Here is a 21,046-nt window from a genome sequence, read left to right as displayed (position 1 = left end):
CAGGACACCACGGCATGTTCCCACCGCCAGCCCCGAGACCACACTTACCCGGCTCAGTCGAGACACAGCCAGGGAAATGCAGGTCTTGAAGTCATCTGGGTTCTTCTTGCAGAGGCAGGTGATGAGGCTGACGGCGGCCGTGACCACGCCCTGGGGGCAGAGATGGCCAGTCAGGGCCCAGGGGAGGGGGAGACTGGGGACATGTGTCCTAGCTGAGGGCCTGAGAGTAGAGACTGAGGAAGGGGCATGGCCAGGTGTGCACTGGTGCGCCTGTGTGTCCGGGTGGGGTAAGGAGCCTATGTATGGGGCTCAGGGACCAGGGCCAGGGCTGGGTGTCTGGGTGAGGAGCCAAGGGTGGGAGGGGACTACAGAGAGATTGGGGTGGCGGGGCCCTGGGGTGGGGACAGAGGCTTGAGTCTGTGCTAGCCAGGCACAGATGGGAGCTGTAGGGGGATGGCTGGGTGTCAGAAAAAGTTGGAATTTTCTGGAAGGTTGGGGACATTGGACAGGATCCCTGGGCATCCAGGTGGGCATCAGGGCACAGGTGGGGCTCCCAGGTAGTCAGGTGGGCATCGAAGCAGTGGCCCAGGGTCTCACCATGTGCTGGTCGTTGAGCAGGTGCACCACACGGGCCGTCCACTCGCCCATGGGCACCAGGTCGGGTGAGGCCTTGTACAGCCGCAGCAGGCACAGAGCTGCGCTCTGCTTCACACTGTCCATGCTGTCCCTGTGGGGATGACGCAATGTGGGAAGAGGTCAGTGCGACCCCAGCTCTGTGCATTCCCCTCCTCCCTTATTCTTCCCAGAAAGGGCCGCTGAGATGGACAGAGAGCCAGCGGAACTGGGATCCAGTCCCCATGGCCCCCAAGTCCCTGGGGACCTCAGTTTCTTCATCTGCAAAATGGGCTGCACCTCAGTAACCTGGTGACATCACTGGCAGGCTAAAGCAAAAGATCATGCCTGGCTCTGCAGCTCCCTGCATTGACCAAGCATTTATTCAGCACCTACTGCGTGCCAGGCACTGCTGAGGGCACTGTGGGGACAGCGATAGCCAAACTGGTCCAAACCTCTGTGCTCACAGTTTACATTCCAGCCAGGACGGCCAACATCGAAGCAAACACACACACCACGTGCAGCTGGGGTTCAGTGCTACCGAGCAAATCAGCAGGTGACAGCACAAAAGGCCGGGGATGCTATTTTGGAAGAAGGTCTCTCTGGTCAAATGACCCATGAACAGAAAACCAAGTGACTTAATGAGAAAAGATGGAAAATCTCTGCAACAGAATGTCCTGGGCAAAGAGAATAACCATGCAAAGGCCCTGAGGCAAAAGTGGGCTTGGAATGTAGCAGGGACAGGGAGGAGCCGTGTGCCTGGAGCTGAGGGAGCTAGGGATGAGGACAAGGGATGAGAGCAAAGAGGGAACAGAGCAGATCAGGCGGGGCCTTGTGGGCCGCAGCGAGGGCTTTGCTTTGACTCAGCGTGAGACAGGCGTCACTGCGGGTGGCAAGCGGGGCAGTCACATGATGCTAGTATGACAGCAGAAAAAGCTACCACCGAGGTGGCATGACAGTTAAGCACTTGGCCACCAACCCAAAGGTTGGTGGATTGAGCCACTGAAGAAAGACCTGGCGATCTGCTCCAGTAAAGATTATGGCCTAGGAAGCCCTATCGGGCAGCTCTACTCTGTTACATGGAGCCACCATGAGTCATAATTGACTTGAGGCACACAACAACAACAATGTAATAAATAGAATTGTTATCAGTGCTGTACTGAAGCCACATGGGATAGCTCCTGAGAGCTGACTGTTACACATTCAGGAATGTTGTAAGCCAGCTGGTGAATTGTTGGCAGCCTGAAACTGGCCATTGTATTATTTCTCTGTGAGTCCGTGGATGGTGCAAATGCTGAAATATTGGTGGCTCAAACCCACCCAGAGGCGCCTTGACAGAGGCTTGGTCAAAGCCTTGAAAACCCTGTGAGGCAGTTCTACTCTGTCACATGGGGTTGCTATGAGTCAGAACTGACCCAAAGGGACCTAACAACAACAACAGCAGACCCTTTACTGCCTGCCTGGCACTACTGCAAGCCCTCTACACGGATGACCTCATTGACTGCATCCTCAGGCAAACCAAGGAAATGTTGTTGTTGTTGTCAGGTGCCGTCGAGTCAGTTCCGACTCATAGCGACCCCATGCACAACAGAACAAGACACTGCCCGGTCCTGTGCCATCCTTACAATCGTTGTTATGCTTGAGCTCATTGTTGCAGCCACTGTGTCAGTCCACCTCATTGAGGGTCTTCCTCTTTTCCGCTGACCCTGTACTCTGCCAAGCATGATGTCCTTCTCCAGGGACTGATCCCTCCTGACAACATGTCCAAAGTATGTAAGACGCAGTCTCTCCATCCTTGCCTCTAAGGAGCATTCTGGCCACACTTCTTCCAAGACAGATTTGTTTGTTCTTTTGGCAGTCTATGGTATATTCAGTATTCTTCGCCAACACCACAATTCAAAGGTGTCAACTCTTCTTAGGTCTTCCTTATTCATTGTCCAGCTTTCACATGCATATGATGTGATTGAAAATACCATGGCTTGGGTCAAGCACACTTTAGTCTTTAGGGTGACATCTTTGCTCTTCAACACTTTGGAGAGGTCCTTTGCAGCAGAGTTGCCCAATGCAATGTGTCTTTTGATTTCTTGACTGCTGCTTCCATGGCTGTTGATTGTGGATCCAAGTAAAATGAAATCCTTGACAACTTCAATCTTTTCTCCATTTATCAGGATGTTGCTCATTGGTCCAGTTGTGAGGATTTTTGTTTTCTTTATGTTGAGGTGTAATCCATACTGAAGGCTGTGGTCTTTGATCTTCATTAGTAAGTGCTTCAGGTCCTCCTCACTTTCAGCAAGCAAGGTTGTGTCATCTGCATAATGCCGGTTGTTAATGAGTCTTCCTCCAATCCTGATGCCCCATCTGACTTATATTGTTAAAGGCGCCCCCTGGCTGCTGAGTGGAGAATACACTGTTGGGGGCACAGATGGAGAGAAGGAGAACCCTTTGGCATCTATTCTGATTCATGGCCACCCCACGTGTTACAGAGTACAACTGCCCCATAGGGTTTTCTTGGCCGTGATCTTTACGAAAGCAGATTGCCTGGCCTTTCTCCCACGGCACTGCTGGGTGGGTTCAAACTGCCAACCTTTACGTTAGTAATTGAGAGCAAACCATTTGCGCCATCCAGGGACCTGAAGGAAGGCCAATGCAAGGGTCCAGGTGGGAGGCAATGGTGCCTCAGATGGGGTGGTGGCCGGGAAGGGGTGGGAAGAGGTTGGATTCCAGATGCATTATTTAGATCAAACCAATAGGGCATGCTGTTGAGCTGGATGGGGTTGCGGGTGGTAAAGAGATGAGACCAGGTGGCCCACGAGTTTCTGACTTGACCCACCTGGCAAACAGCAAAACCGTTTCCTGAGTGGGGGCCCAGGTGGATTGGGGGTGCTGTGCAGGGACCCTGGTTCAATACTGGACTCATAAACCTGTCGTGGACAAGTTAATTCAGACTTATAGCAACCCCACAGGACAGAGTAGAACTGCCCCATAGGGTTTCTTAGGCTGTAATCTTTACAGGCGCAGGTCAAACTGCTGACCTTTCAGTTAGCAGCCGAGAGCTTACGCGCTGCACCCAGGGGTCCTTATTGAACTTATAGAGTATGATATGTTTAGGAGACACCCAGGGGAGATATGGGTACAGGAATTCAGAGGAGTGGACGGGGCTCGCATCCGAGGCTGTGTGGCCTTCGGCAAGTGTCTTTTCCTCTCTGAGCCTCTGTTTGTCTTCTATAGGATGGGAACCCTGCTCCCCTCTTCAGAGGTTAGGAAGCCCATCAGGCACTGTGGTTGGCGGGATGACAGCCCTCAAAGATCCCCACGTCCTAATCCTCAGAACTTGTGAGTAGTTTTCATAAAGATCACGGCAATGGCAAAAGGGACTCTGCAGATGGGATTAAGTCAAGCCTCCTGAGATGTGGGAGATTCTCCTGGATTATTTGGGTGGGCCCAATGTCATCACAAAGGTTCTCATAAGAGGGAGGCCAGAGGGTCAGGGTCAGAGAAAGAGACATGAGGATGGAAATGGAGTCAGAAATTGGAAGATGCTACGCTGATGGCTTTGAAGATGGGGAAGGAATTTGGGCAGCCTCTAGAAGCTGGAAAAGGAAAGAGATTCTCCCCTGGAGCCTCCAAAAGGAACCAGCCCTGCCGACACTTTAATTTTACTTAGTGAAAATGATTTCAGACTTCTGACCTGCAGAATGGTCAGAGAATAAGTATATGTCGTTTTAAGCCACGGAGTCCCTGGGTGGTGCAAATGGTTCATGTGCTCGGCTGCTAACCGCAAAGTTGGAGGTTTGAGTCCACCCAGAAGCACCTCAGAAGAAAGGCCTGCTGATCTACTTCCAAAAAACCAGACACTGAAAACCCTGTGGAGCACAGTTCTAATCTGACACACATGGAGGACGTCATGAGTCAGAGCCAACTCAACAGCAGCTGGTGGTGGTGGTGGTTTTAAGCCGTGAAGTCGGATCATTCGTCACAGCAGCCACAGGAAACTACACAGGCTCTTACCCAGCACAGGACCTGTGGCCAACAGATGTCCTATCAGGAAGAGTTGACTCGGTACCAAACCCAGTGCCGTCGAGCCAAGTCTGACTCATAGCGACCCTATGGGACAGAGCAGAACTGCCCCTTAGAGTTTCCAAGGAGCGCCTGGTGGATTCGAACTGCCGACCCTTTGGTTAGCAGCTGTAGCACTTAACTACTATGCCACCAGGGTTTCTGATTTGCCACCAGGGTTTCTGATTCGGTACCAGGTGCTAGTATAATGAAAGGAGTCCCTAGGTGGCGCTAACGGGTAAGCCCTTGATTACTAATAGAAAGCCTGGCGATCTGAACCTATGCAGAGGCACCTCAGGAGAAAAGCCAGGCAATCTGCTTCAGAAAGGTCACAGCCTGGCAAACCCTGTGGAGCCAGTTCAACTCTGAGTCACCATGAGTCAGAACTGACTCGACTGCAACGGTTTTTTTAGTGTAATGAAGAGCGTGGAAGGTAATGGTATTCTAGAAAGTGCTCCCTGGGCTCTGGGGTCTGGGACACACCAGGCTTGAAGTTCTGACATGTGGGCTGTGGTTTTGGGGTAAGACACTGACCCTCTCTGATGGGAAATTTCCTCCTCAGGAAAATGAGGACCTTTGTAGGGTTTGGGGGATGAAGATGTGAGACTGTGTGTCAGAAACCGGCAGGACCTGGGGCACAGAGGAGGTGCCAGGGGCTGTCACATCCGCTCAGGCTGTGGCTCCCAGCACAGGGTATCCAAAAGATGCCGGCATAGGACACAGAGGAAAAGTCCTGACAGAAGAGACCTGCATGAGCAAAGACCAGGTGAGAAGAAGCTGAGTCTCACCGGCCGTGCTGGGAGATGCCAACTCCCACACCAGAGCGGGTCCGTTTCCCTCCAACAGCCAGGCAGAGAAGTGTTGGCAAAGCTGGGGACAGAGAAGCCCTCGTGTGCTGGGGGCGTGGAAATGAGAACAGGCCCTCAGGATGGAAACAGGGCCACCCTGGGGAAAGTTGCAGCTGGGTGTGGTGCAGAATAAGACCAGCAATTCTGCTCTTAGGCATGCCCCCTTGTGCTCAAAGGTGTCCACTGCCTCACTGACCAGTCTGACACTGAAACCAGCAAAAGGCCCGCCTATGAGACAATGCTCATTAATGTGGTGCTTGTACCGCAGCCCTCACAGATCATGTTTCACAAGCCCTTTACTCTGGGGCCAGCTCAGCTCTAAGTGCTTTTAATGGTTCTGTGTATTAACTCATTTTGCCTTCACCACAACTCTCTAAAAAAGGTGCAGCCTATTACCATCCCCATTTACAAATACAGAAGAGGACAACTGAATAAAAAGTGGAGTAAGAGCTATTTATCAGCTTGGTTAAGTTGAACAAAAATCGTGATACTCTTTAGGTCAAGTTTAAAGGTGCACTCTTTCGGGATGCATGTTGTTGTTGCTGGGTGCTGTCCAGTCAATTCCAACTCATAGCGACCCCATGTGACAGAGTGAACTGCCCCATAGGGTTTCCTAGGCTGTAATCATTTTTTTTTAATTGTGCTGTAAGTGAAAGTTTACAAATCAAGTCAGTCTCTCATACAAAAATTTATATACACTCTGCTATGTATTCCTAGTTGCTCTCCCCCAAGACAGCACACTCCTCCTCTCCACCCTATATTCCCATGTCCATTCAGCCAGCTTCTGTCCCCCTCTGCCTTCTCATCTCGCCTCCAGACAGGAGCTGCCCACATAGTCTCTTATGTCTACTTGAGCCAAGAAGCTCACTCCTCACCAGTATCATTTTCTGTCTTATAGTCTAGTCCCCGATCCATGTCTGAAGAGTTGGCTTTGGGAATGGTTCCAGTCTTGGGCTAATAGAAGGTCTGGGGACCATGACCTCCGGGTCCTTCTAGTCTCAGTCAGACGATTAAGTCTGGTCTTTTTACGAGAATTTAAGGTCTGCATCCCATGGCTCTCCTGCTCCATCAGGGATTCTCTGTTGTGTTACGTTTCAGGGCAGTCATTGGTTGTAGATGGGCACCATCTAGTTCTTCTGATCTCAGGCTGATGTAGTCTCTTATGTGGCCCTTTCTGTCTCTTGGGCTCATAATTACCTTGTGTCTTTGGTGTTCTTCATTCTCCTCTGGTCCGGGTGGGTTGAGGCCAATTGATGCATCTTAGATGGCTGCTTGCCAGCATTTAAGACCCCAGACACCACTCAGCAAAGTGTGATTAGGCTGTAATCTTTACAGAAGCTGTTATGGATTGAATTGTGTCCTCCAAAAATATGTGTTGTAGATCCTAACCCCTATCTCTATGGCTATAATACTATTTGGGAATGGGTTTTCTTTGCTATGTTAATAAGGCAGTATTAGTGTAGGGTGTGTCTTGAGTCAATCACCTTTGAGATATAAACCAAGCAGAGATGGGGGAAGACAGACGCCAGACCACAGGAAGCTCACCAAGGAACAAGGACCTTCCCCCAGAGCCGACACAGAGAGCGAGCCTTCCCCTAGCGGTGCCCCGAATTCGGACTTCTAGCCTCCTAAACTGTGAGAAAATAAATTTCTATTTGTTAAAGCCGCTCACTGTAGTATTACTGTTATAGCGGCACTAGGCAACTGAGACAGAAGCGTATCACCAGGTCTTTTTCCTGCGGAGCCGCTAGGTGGGTATGAACCACCAACCTTTCGGTTAGCAGCTGAGCACTTAACCGCTGTGCCACCAGGGCTCCTAGGGATCCATACCCAGGTTTCAAAGGACAGGGGTAATAACCACCAAGATGAGGGTACTGGGGAGCGAGGAGGGGGAGATCAAGGGATTAATTGGGGGACATGAAGGGGCAATTCAACTGTTAACTGTTTTGTTTTTTTTTTCCTTAAAATTAAGATACTTGGTCTTTTCTTAAAAAAAGAAAATGAAACGCGATACCCTATGACACAGCAATTCCACTCCTAGGTATACACACAAGAGAAGTGAAAACAGGTGCCCAACAGAAACTTGTACACCAGTGTTCAGGGCAGCACTATTCACAAGAGCCAAAAGGTGGAAACCACCCAGCAGACAACAGACAAATGTGGTCTATCCATATAAACCGAGCAGAGATGGGGGAAGATAGATGCCAGGCCACGTGAAGATGAGCAAGGAGCCAAAATGTGGTCTGTTCATACAATGGAATAGCACTCAGCCGTAAAAAGAAGTGTAGTCCTGATGGAAGCCACAACATGGATGAACCTAGAAAACATTACTGAATGAAAGAAGCCAGACTCAAAATATTGCATGATCCCATTTATATGAAATGCCCAGAACAGGTAAATCCATAGAGACAGAAAGTAGATTTGTGGTTGCCAGGAGCTTGGGGAAGGGGGAAATAGGGAGTGACTGCATGATGCATGAATTACTTAATATGGCCCTTCTAGCCATTTATGGTCTTGTGACTCCCACAAAATGACCGTGTAGGACTATTCAAACAAAGTACTTCTGGCCCACCAAGGGGACTGGAAAGCTCGCTAACAATGCAAATAAGGTACATGGAACCCTTGTGGGAGCATGCAAATAAGCTGTATGGAACCCTAACAAGGGGATTGGTCGATTTTGCCATCCTGCTAGGCTTAAAGAGTGCCAATCTCAGAAGTGGAGAGGCGGACCTCACTACCACCAAGAAAAGCCAGGAGTGGTGAGCATCCTTTGAACCCAGAGTCCCTGTGCTAAGAACCTCCTACACCCAGGAGACAGAGAGAGAGAGAGAGAGAGCTGTAATACCGGAGATGGTGAGAAGCAGCAGCAAGCATGGCCTAGACACAGTTGCAGCAAGACCAGGAGACCAGCATGAGATGGTATGGTGGGCTTCCTGGCCTGCAGAGTGAAGTGGCTACAGTAGGTATGCTGACCCACAGAGCAAGGGAGCTGAGTGTCTCTGGGCAGGAGGTTTCCTGGTGGAGTAGGGTACCTCTGGGCACTTACTGGAGGAGCTATACAGCTTTATAACACTTGCCCGAGCAGGGCAGAGGCCAGGCTGAGGGGCTGAGAGCCGAGAGAGAGGCCTGCCTGCCAGAAAGCTGCCCTGACAGAAAACCTGTATCCTGAGTGTTCCTGAACCTGAATTGTAAACTGTTACTCCCCTCATAAACCCCAGAAGTGGAGTATGGTCTGTGAATTCTGTATGGCCACTGCAAGAAGTTATCAAACCCAGCAGAGAAGTAGAGAGCACCTTGGGAGGGATGGCTGGTGTCAGAATTGGTAAAAAGGTTGGAGAGAGGAGGTATGTCTGCCCTCAGCCTCACAGGAATCAGCCTTGGGCTGTTGATCTTGACTCTCTCTTCTCCCCTTTGTGAAGTTAGAGGAGGAAGTCTGATGCCGACACACCATTTTTAAAGACTGCTAATGAGTACAGAATTTCTTTTTAGGGGAGATGGAATATTCCAGAATTAGACACTGGTGATGAGTGATCAACCTTGTGGGTATACTAAAAACCACTGAACTGTACACTTTAAAATGGTCAAAATGGTGAGTTTTATGTCAGGAGAATTTTATCTGAAATACAAAAAAATTGAGTCCCTGCATGGCACAAACGGTTAAGTGCTAGATTACTAGCCAAAAGATTAGCAGTTCGAACCCACCCAGAGGTGCCTTGGAAGTCAGGCCTAGCAATCTGCTTCCGAAAGGTCACAGCCTTGAAAATCCTATGGAGCAGTTCTACTTTGCACACATGGAGTTGCCATGAGTCAGAATTGATGTGCCAGCAACTAAAAACAACAAGAAGCCCTGGTGGCACAGTGGTTACACGCTCGGCTGCTAACTGAAAGGTCAGCAGTTCAAACCCACCAGTCAATCCAGAGGAGAAAAGACCTGGTGGTCTGCTCCCCTAAAGATTACACCCTAGGAAACCCTATGGGGCAGTTCTGCTGTCCTATAGGGTCCACTATGAGTCAGAATCAGCTCGATGGCACACAACAACAGGAATCAGAAACACTGTCTTTGTGTCCACATAAAAAATAAAAAATCTACCTTAAGACAGGGATTGGAGTGGAGTATGGGACAGAAAATGATACTGGTAAAGACTGAGCTTCTTGGATAAAGTAGACACATGAGACTATGTGGGCAGCTCCTGTCTGGAGAGATGAGTGGGCAGAGGGGGTCAGAAGCTGCCCGAATGGACACAAAAATAGAGAGTGGAGGGAAGGAGTAGGCTGTCTTATTAGAGCGAGAGCAACTAAGAGCATATTACAAGGTGTATATAAATTTTTGTTTGAGAGACGGACTTGATTTGTAAGCTTTCACTTAAAGCACAGTTAAAAAAAAAAAAAATCTACCTTAAAAAAAGAAGTTTCATTTCCCGAGTCACGGCCAAGGACAAGTTTCCAGCACTGGGAGCCCTCCTGGCTCCGTGACTTTGGCAGGGCACTGACGCCTCCATAGCCATTCCACTTTGTGAGATGGGGACGGTGTCTCCCACGCTCACTCTCTGTCCTCAGTCCTCAGAGGAGCCAAGTTCCTCCCCCTTGGAAAGGCCGGTGACCTCTGTCCTACCCAAGCTGATGGTGACTCCCTGTCCTCATCTTCAAGCAACTGTCAGCAGTGTTTGACACGCTGACCACTCCCTCCTCCTCCTCCTCCGAGAACATTTTTTCTCTGTTTCTGAGTCATGGCCTGTTCCTAAATTTCCTCCCCATCCCTGCACACTCTTCCCATCTGCCACCAGGCCTCCACACGCTGGCCACACCAGGCCTCAGCCTGCCTGCTTCGCTCTGCTGCTGACACCCTCCCTGAGGGATTTCAGCAGCCCATGCCTTGATTCACCAGCTGTTCCTGCGCCGTCAGATATGGAGGCCACCGGCCACATGTGGCTCCTGAGCGCTTGAACGAGGCTAGTCTGAATGGAGATGCACTGTACATGTAAGACACCCGCCGATTTCTAAGACTTCACACAAGAAAAGGCGTCCCCAGGTAGTTAACCAAAAGGTTGGTGCTTCAAATCCATCCAGAGGTGCCTTGGAAGAAAGGCTTGGCAATATACTTCTGAAAAATCAGCCACTGAAGACCCTATGGGGCACAGTTCTGCTCTGACGCGGGGTCGCCGTGAGTCAGAATTGACTCATGGCAACTGGTACTGCCTGCTCACTAAGGCTCTCTTCGGCTATGTCTACACTACTGTCAAACCGAACCACTTCATTTTTCAAAACTCCAATTTTATTTTCCATTCCTTTTTTCAAATCTGCTTGCAGTCTACTCATATTTTGAAGCCTTTTCTTGAAAACGTATTAAACATACTTATTTTACATTCTGTGTCTAAGAGTTCCAACATCTAAATTATTTTCTGTTTGATGTCTGCTGGTTCTCCCTCATGGTGCCTAGCTTCCTTATATTTAGTGATTTTTAACTGTGAACTACTCATGTCACTTGGAGCTTCATCTGTGGAAACCACTGAGGACTGTGGGGAAAGTGGGTTTCCCCAGAGAAGGACTGTGTTTGCTTCCGTCAGGTGCTGGGATATGGCTGCTTTGGATCACTTAAAACTAAAGCTTAGGGTAAGGATTTCTGGATAGCCCAGGTAGGGTAAATTCTGATTGAAAACCAGTGTGAGGGCTGGCCTGTGCCAAGGTTCAAGACAGGTACGTAATTTTGCTTCCAGTTCCCAAGGGTGTTTATTTCTAGGTCACACTTACTTTGAAGTGTGACCTTCTGGAACCTCTTCCTTAGGCAAGCTTTGTCTTCTGTTCCCAGAAGCTGTGAGGCCCCAAAGTCAATATCCAGGTTCACCGAGTTAGCAAATGCCCTCCAAGCAAAACCTGGCTACGTTGCCTGCTTATCTCCTTGTGTGCTGGGCTCCTCTTAGCTTGTGGCCCGTATGCGCCTTACTTTCCTTCTAGCTCATGAATACATTGGAGAATACTACCTTTTCTCTTTTATCTAACCTCTATAGTTAGGTTGCAGCGAGGGCGTCAGTCCAGGTACCATATTGCCATAAATAGAAGTTCACATTCACCAACAACAGGCAGGGTGATGTTAAAATCGAAATTTAACGTATCATTCATCTGCTTAGAACACACCAATCCACATTCCATTACAATCAGAATAAAACCCACATTCTCTTCATTTTCTCTTTTGTTCACTGCACACCAGCCACAGAGGCTTTCTCTTGGTTCCTTGAACACAGAAACTCATGCCCATCACAAGGCCTCTGCGCTTGTTGCTCCTCTGCTTGGGACGCACTCTCTCCATTATCTTCAACTGCCTACCTTCTCATCAATCCAATCGCAAATTACCCATCACCTCCTGGGAGAGGCCCTCTCTGACTAGCCATCTGAGTAGCTCCCTCTCCCCCTCCTACCACCTACTACCCTGTTTTATTTTCTTCAGAGCATTTGTCATGGTCTAAACTCATCTTCCCTGGTGGTGCAGTGGCTAAAGTGCTCAGCTGCTAATCAAAAGGTTGGAGGTTCAAACCCACCAGCCGCTCTGCAGGAGAAAGGTGTGGCAGTCTACACCCGTAAAGATTACAACCTTGGAAACCCTATTAGACAGTTCTACCCTGTTCTACGATTGTGAGGATGGTACAGGACCAGGCAGTGTTTCATTCTGTTGTACACAGAGTCGCTTTGAGTCGGAACTGATTTGATGGCACCTAACAACAACACCGGAAACCCTGGTGGCGTAGTGGTTAAGTGCTATGGCTGTTAACAAAAGGGTTGGCCGTTTGAATCCACCAGGTGCTCCTTGGAAACTCTATGGGGCAGTTCTACTCTGTCCTATAGGGTCGCTATGAGTCACAATCGACTCGACGGCACTGGGTTTCGTTTTGGGGTTTTAACAACACCACCACCACCCTGTCCTAAGGTCACTGTGAGTTGGAAACAACTTGATGGCAATGGGTACCTTAACAAGCAATGGTTAAGTGTTCTGCTGTTAACTGAAAGGTTGGAGGTTGGAACTCGTTCAGTGGCTCCACAGGAGAAAGAGCTGGCAATCTGATCCCGTAACGATTAAAAAAAAAAAATTACAGGCTAGGAAATCCTATAGGGCAGTTGTACTCTGTCACATGGGGCTGCTGAGTCAGAATTGACTCGATGGCATCCAACAACAACAAATCATCTTACTTCTTTGCTTATGTGTTCCCTGTTTGTGTGTTCCCCCACCACAGGTCAGCTCCCTTAGGGTGAACTCAACAGTGTCTTTGCTGCTCACTACTGCCTCCCTGTGGCCAGAACAGTACCTGGCACATTGTAGATGCTCAAGAAATATTTGCTGAAATGTCTTTCTGCCCCCGGACGATCCCATGGGCTGACGTACTGCCCTCCATGCCCCTCCCCTTTCCATGGCCAAGTATTACTCCTCATTCAGGTCTCAGTCCAATGCCACTTCCTCTGGGAAGTCTTCCCTGATCCCTCAGGCTTGGTCAGGCACACCTACTAAATATCCTGATATGCCCCTGTACCTTATAGTATGAACAGCTCTGGTGGTACAATGGTTAAGTGCTCAGCTGCTAACTGAAAGGTTGGCAGTTTGAGCCCAGCCAGCAGCTCTGTGGGAGAAAAGACCTAGAGATCTACTCCCTTAAAGATTACAGTCTAGGAAACCCTATGGGGAGGTTCTACTCTGTAATATAGGGTCACCATGAGTTGGAATCAACTTGACAACACCCAACAATGACAACTTCATAGCACGGATTGAAGAGAGTAATTATACATTTCATCCTGAAGCAATTTGATCGACGTGTATCTCCCACCCTGGACTATGAACTCTGAGAAGGTGATGAGTTTGACAATGACGTTGCCACCAATATCATCAACATAGATGCTGACCTTTAGTCAGCACAGTGCCTGGCACATAGTAGGTGCTCGATAAACAATGTTTGTTGAGTGAATGAATAGCAGTGGTTCTGGAGAGCTGCCACCAACATAACTTAAGGTTATCACCTACTTTGTACTAGGCATCAAAGGCCTGTCAGTCAGACACTCGTCCCCCAGGCTTTGTTGGGTGGCTGCAGTAGCTCAGTGGCAGCACCCAGCCCCAAGCTGGGAGACCCTGGGCAGGCAACACAACCTCTCTGAGCTTCAAATTTGGCTGGTCCATACCCACCCCCTCCCCATCTGCTAGGTCCCCAGTGCCTCACCCGGCCACCAGAATGCGGGGGATGTCGGCAGCAAAGGCCTCGCCCATCTCACGGCTGCCCACGTTGGCGATACAGTGCAGGGCCAGGCACATGAAGGTGGGGTTGCGGCTTGCCAGGTCATTCTTGATGGCGTTGTTGATGAGCCGGATAAGCTCAGAGTTTGAGTTCACCAGCACTGAGATGAATAGGTAACCCTGGGTGGGGCGGGGAGAAGGTGGTGGGCTGGGAGCCTTGTGGCTATGTGACCCGAGACCCCAGTGCTCCTCCCTCAGACCCAGGAGTCTGGGCCCCTGACCTCCTCCTCCCTCAGACCCAGGAGCCCAGTCCCCCGGGTTCCTCCTCCCCAAACTCACTATCTGCTTCTCTGTGTACTTGTTGGAGCTAAGTAGGTTCACAGCCTCCATGTGACCAAAGTCAATGTCGTGGCCAAGCAGGAAGATGAAGAGCAGTTTGCACACATATTTTTTCTTACTATAGCCATCCAAAGCTTTGTCCCCTGAGCCAGAGAGAAAAAGGGAGGCAATGAGGAAGAACCATACCTACGAATTGCAGAAGTTCAGGTCACCAACTGCCTCCTCCCTCAGACACAGGAGTCTGGGTCCACAACCTACCTTTGAACTTGGAGCGGATGTTGGCCAATTCTTTGTTGATTCTCTTAATCTCTGCTTCCTTGCTCTTACCTAGGGAGAGAAGGCAAGGAACAGGGTGAGGTCCCAGGCTCGGCCTGGCCAGCTGGAAGGGCAGATTCTCCCACCCTTGGGCCCTGAGGCTCCTGTCTGGAGCAGGGGCTTCAGGGCATGCTGACGTGTCTCTCTGACCCCTACATCCAAGCACAGAAGCCCACCCCACACTTCTAGGCTCTCCCGGACTCTCTCGCTCTCCCCTCCATGGCCCCTGAACAGTGGGACATCTGTGGGGCTCCCTGCCCACAATCCCCATGACCTGCCAAATCTCTAGACCCCAAGACAGATCAGGTCTACCATGTTCTACCATAGATCCCAGCACAGGGCATGCCCCAAGTGGTCCCCAATAAGTATGTGACCAATGAATAAGTGAGGAGCTCAGCCATCTTCTGGCCACCCTCACCCCTACCACATCCTCACTGAGTGCAGCACCTCCCCCAAATCTGCTCTTCCCCGGGTCCTTCATCCCATGAAAGTCTCATAATCTTTTCATCACTGGGTAAACCCTTGGGTGCTGTCCTCATCCCCTCCTCCCTATGGCCCTGGCCTCGTCCTCTCCTGCTGGCCCACTGCCCCACCTCCACCCCGTGTACTGGCCACTACTCCCTGCCCAGCTTGTCTGTTTGGGACAGTCTGATTCCTCCGAAAAGCTCTGCTTCTGGAGGACTCTACAGAGTTTTCCCTGACCATGTTGCAGGCAGGCCCCGTGCCCCTCTGTGTTTCCCCAATGCCTGCTGCACTCCATGGGGACACGGGTCAACCAGTGACAGGGCTCAGTGCCCTCGCTGCTGGCCAGAGGATGTCCCCCCTCAAGTGCCCCGACAGGGTCTGCCCTTCTCTCAGCTCCTCCGCACAGTTGTAAGGGTCAAAGACACACCAGATATAGAAGACAGAGTTAAAATATCTCATGAAAAAAATTTTTACTTCAGATGTCCTGGATTACATTATTAAGATTAATTCCACCTGTCTCTTTTCAGTCTTTTTTTTGTAATGTGAATACAACAGAAGTTAGACGTACACGTGGTTCTTTTCACAAGAGCCAAAAGGTGGAAACCAGCTAAATGCCCACCCAGAGGTGTGTAAACACAACGTGCCATATACATGCAATGGAACACTATGCAGCATAAAGGGACACAAGTCCTGATGCGTGCCACAGCATGGGTGAACCCTGACAACGTCATGCTGAGCGAAGTCAGCCACCAAAGGACAAATACTGTATGATCTCACTTAAATGAAATAAGCAAACATACATTGACCTAAAGGAGCCTTGGTGGCACAGTGGTTAAGTGCTAGGCTGCTAACCAAAAGGCTGGAGGTTCAAACCCACCCCGCAGCTCCGTGGGAGAAAAGACCTGGCGATCTACTCCCTTAAAGACAGCAGGCTAGGAAACCCTATGGGGCGGTTCCACTCTGTCACATGGGGTTGCCGTGAGTCAGAATTGCCAGCACCTGACGACAACATAGACACCACAGTTTAATAGTTATCGGGGGTGGGAGGGAGAGTTTCTGTTTGGGGGCACTGAGTGTAGGTTAACGGTGCTGGGATATCTCGAAAAGGATGATAAAGGTGTTACAACATGAAGAATGTAATCAACATGGAATTGGGAATCTGGGAGCTGTGCTGGCAGACGTTTTAGCCTGTACTTTTACAATGAACAAAAATTATGTGTGTTAAGGGTGGCCATCTGGCAGCACAAGCCTGTTGCCATCGAGAGGATCCCGGCTCACAGCGACCCTACAGGGCAGAGTAGAACTGCACCATAGGGCTTCCAAGGCTGTACATCTTTATGGAAGCAGACCGCTATACCTTTCTCCTGTGGGGCAGCTTGTGGGTTCAAACTGCCGACCTTTTGATTAGTAGCTAAGCGCTTTAACTGCTGCGTCACCAGGGCTCCTCATGCATGACATTATGCATCTGTCAAAACCCATAGGGCCCTACAACGCAAAGAGCAAACCTAATGGGAAGTATGGATGTTAGTTAATAACAATGTATCAACATGGGTTAGTCCATTGTAACAAATGAACCAGGGGAATACAAAGGGTTAGTAACAGGCGAAACAACCCGCAGGGATACATGGGAATGCTCTGTAATTCTGTACAATTTTTCTGTAAACCTAAAACTGCTCTAAAAAATAAAGCCTACTGAAAAAAATGAGCTGTGGGGCACACTCGTATTTTGATTGGACAGTGTCACCTCTGGCCTCTTCTGGGCTGCCACTCTGCCTGTTACCTCCCTTAATGCACATTAACGGCTGCCTGGTTCAGCTTCGAAAGGTCCCTGTGTGGCGCAAACAGTTTGCACTCAACTACTAACCAAGAGGCCAGATGGCCAAAGCCACCCCGCGGCTCTGCAGAAGAAAGGCCTGGTGTCTGCTTCCGTAAAGCTCACAGCCGAGAAAACCCAATGGTGCTTGTTCACTATCAGTCAGAATTGACTCGACAGCAACAGGTTTTGGGTTTTTTTTTGGTTTTTGCCCAGAAGGGACCAGGAGCCCCTTGAGGGCAGGGCCAGGGTCTTCTGTGGGTAGCAACAGCCACAGTTGCTCGGTGTGCCAGGGGCTTACTAAACGAAAGCCAGGAGCTTGGCAATGGGGTGAAGACATGCATGAACCACCTTAAGAAGCTCAGGGATCCACTTCACGTCCCCAGCAAGGGGTGACGGCCTGAGGATGAATGTTGGTGATGTTGGTGGTCTGGAGAAGTCTCGGGGCTTGCATTGCAGAGTCGTTACTTTCGAGATGGGGGCAGTTTTCTTTGGCTTGTGTGGTCTCAGAGGCTGTTGGATCCTTCATTTATTAGTTACATCTTCCAGACACCCAGCGGGCCAGGCTGGAGAGGGCATAACTGGGCTCCCAGGACCCAGGAGGCAGACCTGGAACTATGATCTGCCCGGGGGGCCTCTTGGCCCAGTGGGGGGCAGGCAGTACCCAGTCAGCCAGTCCAGGGTGAGCTCTGCAGGACCGAGGTGGCCCCAGGCCATGCCTCAGTGGGAGGCCTCAGAGAGGGGACATTTGAGGAGAGCCTTGAAAGATAAGGACAGTTCAGCAGCCCAGGCATCCAACCTGAAGCCGCATGCAAGAGTGCCTGCCCAGGAGTCAGGACAGTGCCTCCCTCTGGGACAGGACAGGAGGGAACCAGGGAGGGGCCTAACCTGGGTAACCACTGAGTGCTTCCACTTCTTGCCTTAACCCTTTCGTGCCCAGTGGTACACACAGTGACCATGAACTTTTTCACCTCTGGGGTTTACTGGGAAGCTGCTGTACCACCCAGAGAGAATGCTGCCACAAGGTAGGGGGGCCTTTACGACTGTTTGAAATCAAAGAAATGAGAGTGTGCTGCAAATTACTGTTTTACAGGGTATTGTACGAGGTGTCTGAATTTCTGGTAGGAAAAAGAGAAATTCTGAAAATTTTTGTTTGTTATACATATGTACCAGTAGACCATGGCGGGGACTCTGGGGCATAATCAGTGGTACTTCTTATGTACCACAGAACACTTAGGGTACGCTTGTGTGAGGGAGAAAGAAAAAAAAAAATCCATACTACCTGCAAAAATTCAGATACACTTGATGATTCAGTAGGATTCCATTAATGAAAACACATGGTATCAACAAAATTAAAAGCAGAAAATCTCTGGGTCACCAGAGGGTTAACTTTGGATGTATTATCAGGAAGGATCAGTCCCTGGAGAAGGACATCATGCTTGGTAAAGTAGAGGGTCAACAAAGAAAGAGGAAGAGGAAGATCCTCAATGAGATGGGTTGACACAGAGCCTGCAACAATGGGGTCAAGCACAGCAACGATTATGAGGATGGCCCAGGACTGACCAGTGTTTCGTTCTGTTGTACTTAGGGTTGCTATGAGTCAGAACCAACTTAACGGCTCCTAACAACAACAACAGAGGGTTAAAACTATTCTGTAGGGTCCAAAACCAACAGCCCAAAACATCTGTTGTAACTCGACTCATAGTGACCCTATAGGACCAAGCAGAACTGCCCCACAGGGTTTCCTAGGCTGTAATCTTTACGGAAGCAGACTGCCACATCTTTCTCCCACAGAGCAGCTGGTGGGTTCGAACTATCGACCTTTCCAGTTAACAGCCAAGCACTTAACCACTGCAGCACCAGGGCTCCTCATCTTTTGAAAATGTACCGTATGTCATACCAAACCAAAAAACCAAACCAGTTGCCACAGGGTTTGCGCTGGCTGATTTTCAGAGGTAGATCTGCCCTCCTTTGCGGCTTCTGGAGGGGGGGGGGAGACAGTGCTTTCCCTTACCATGTAAGCTGCCGCTTTGGCATGCGTCTGTTACTGCCACCAAAGGCATCTTGACAAACCCGGATCCCGCCCTGGAGGGACTAACATGCTTTAGTGGCGGTCACACAGGCACAGTGGCAGCCCACAGGAGGGATTCCACCCAGGCTAGCGCCCCTGCCGGCCCATCCAGTGCCTCACTGCGAGACCCTGCACAGCCACCTGCCAGACAACTATGGTGACAATTGTCTAGCTCTACCAGGTTATGGTGTGCCAAGTCACAACAGCCCAGAGTCCTCAGAAAGGCTTCTGAGAGTTGAGACATGTTGAGCCGGGATCCTGTAATAAAGCTCAGAAAATGTCAGCCCTGCTCCATTCGATCCAGGAGCTACTAGGTTCATGTGGCTGTGGGGCACATAAAATGTGAAAACCTGAGTCAGAGGCCATCCCTCCTCGCCTCCAAACCTCTGCTTGGCTCCAAACCTCTGCTCGGCTCCCGTGTAGCAAAAAGTAAAAGCTCAAGTCCTCTCTGTGGCTCATTAGGCCGTTCCCTCTGACATCATCTCTCACCCTCTCCCCTTCTCTCTCCCTCCCTCATCTGCTACAGCCCCACTGGCCTCCTCAAAGCTCCTCCTGCACTCCAACCATAACAGTCTTGCCTCCTGGGGCCTTTGCACAGTCTGTTCCTTTTGCCTGGAACACTCTCCCCTCCCACTTTTGCATGCCTGCTAGGAACCTGAAAGGAGCTCCAGTGGTGCAACTGTTAAGTGCTCGGCTGTGCACCAAAAGTTGGCGATTCAAATCCACCCAGAGGCTCTGAAGGAGAAAGACCTGGCGATCTGCTTTTGTAAAGATTAAAAAAAAAAAAAAAGATTAGAGCCTAGAAAACCCTACGGGTCGTCATGTGGGGTGGTTATGTGTCAAAATCAGCTTGACGGCACCTAATACCAACAACAGCTATGAAGCTGAATAAGTTTCAGCGGAGCTTCCAGACTATGACAGACTAGAAGAAAGATCTGGTGATCTCCTTCCAAAAATCAGCCAGCGAAAACCCTGTGGACTACAACAGCCCAGTCCACAAGGGATCATGAGGATGGAGCAGGACCAGGTAGCACTTCAGTCCTGTGTGCGTGAGGGCACCATGAGTCAAGGACCGACTTGACAGCAGCTAACAACAGAAATTCCCTCACCATATTCAATTTGCTCAATAGGCATCTTCGCAGAGAGAACCTCTCTGACCATCCTATGTAAGAATGCTACCCCAACCCCGTCCCTGTGCCCCTTCCTTGCTTTATTTTTGTCAGCGACACTTACAGCCACCTGTATGGGTATATGATATACCATGTCTACTGTGTATTGCCTGCCTCCCCGCACTCTCCCCCCCCCCCACCCCGAATATAAGCACCCAGGCAAGGATTTCGTTCACTGAGGTAGTCCCATCACCTTAGAACGGTGCCTTAGTACCTGGTCAGCACTCAACAAAGATTCATTCATTCATTCATTCACCAGCAATCACACACTGAGGCCTCCTGTGGGTCAGTCCCTGCACAGGGTGGATGGCGCTGGGGACCCAGGGTCGGGTCAGATACAGGCCCTGTACTCCAGGGATTGGGGAAGCTATTACAAAGGGTCGTTGTTGTTGGGTGCCATTGAGTCAATTTCGACTCAGTGACTCCATGTGACAGGGTAGAACTGCCCCATAGGGTTTTCTTGGCTGTGATCTTTGCAGGAGCAGATTGCCAGGTCTTCCTCCTGCAGAGCTGTTGGGTGGGTTTGAGCCACTGACCTTTTCTTGTGCCACCAGGGCTCCTTATCACAAAGGGAAGGGTTCCAGTTTGGAGTGGGATGTGCCCTACAGGACACACACTCCCCTACCCATTCACTCACTCAGCACACTCTCTAAGACCTGAGGGAGCTGGAGCTCCAGATAGGAGGCAGCTCCCTTCAGATAAAAGACTCAGGCTAGATCCACCCCAGACAGGAGGTGTACCGCCCCAGGCTGGGCCCAGCAGGCTGCTGCTTCTCCTTATCTGCAGAATTTGCCCTTCCTTGCCCTCCTTGCCCTCCTTAGCCAAGCCAGTCAATCCCTCATTGTCTTCTAGACCCTTTCTGCCTCAATCCCCTGGTGCCCTTCAGGTCCTCCTGGCATGATGGCTCCACACTCCTCCCCCTGTTCATCTCCGAGTCCCACCTTCCTCTGCCCTCTCTCCTCATCCAACCTTCCCCTACCCTTCCTCCTCATCCACATCCTTCACCCCTTCTTCCCTCACCCCTGCTTGAACCCCTGTCAAGGCTCCCCAGTGCCCCCATAAAAAACACCAGCCTAGCCTCTACCCATTTCCCCAGCGGTACTCTGCACCAACCACACTGGCCTCAGGACCTTTGCACCTGCTATTCCT

General features: G+C 50.3%; 1 protein-coding gene across 1 annotated transcript in view; it reads right to left on the bottom strand.

Annotated features, from left to right (window-relative positions):
- Positions 1 to 21,046, bottom strand: part of AP2A1 (adaptor related protein complex 2 subunit alpha 1) — a 38,388-nt gene that overhangs the window by 12,518 nt on the left and 4,824 nt on the right. Inside the window, exons 2-6 of the mRNA XM_049900956.1 lie at positions 14,323 to 14,391; positions 14,065 to 14,207; positions 13,712 to 13,905; positions 598 to 727; positions 49 to 150 (exon numbers count right to left, since the gene is read on the bottom strand). Coding sequence (XP_049756913.1) covers positions 49 to 150; positions 598 to 727; positions 13,712 to 13,905; positions 14,065 to 14,207; positions 14,323 to 14,391 — 638 coding nt within the window. The remainder of the gene's footprint in view (positions 1 to 48; positions 151 to 597; positions 728 to 13,711; positions 13,906 to 14,064; positions 14,208 to 14,322; positions 14,392 to 21,046) is intronic.

Source organism: Elephas maximus, chromosome 11, assembly GCF_024166365.1.
Source record: "Elephas maximus indicus isolate mEleMax1 chromosome 11, mEleMax1 primary haplotype, whole genome shotgun sequence".
NCBI lineage: Eukaryota > Metazoa > Chordata > Mammalia > Proboscidea > Elephantidae > Elephas > Elephas maximus.
This window is presented reverse-complemented; position numbering and strand designations above follow the sequence as displayed.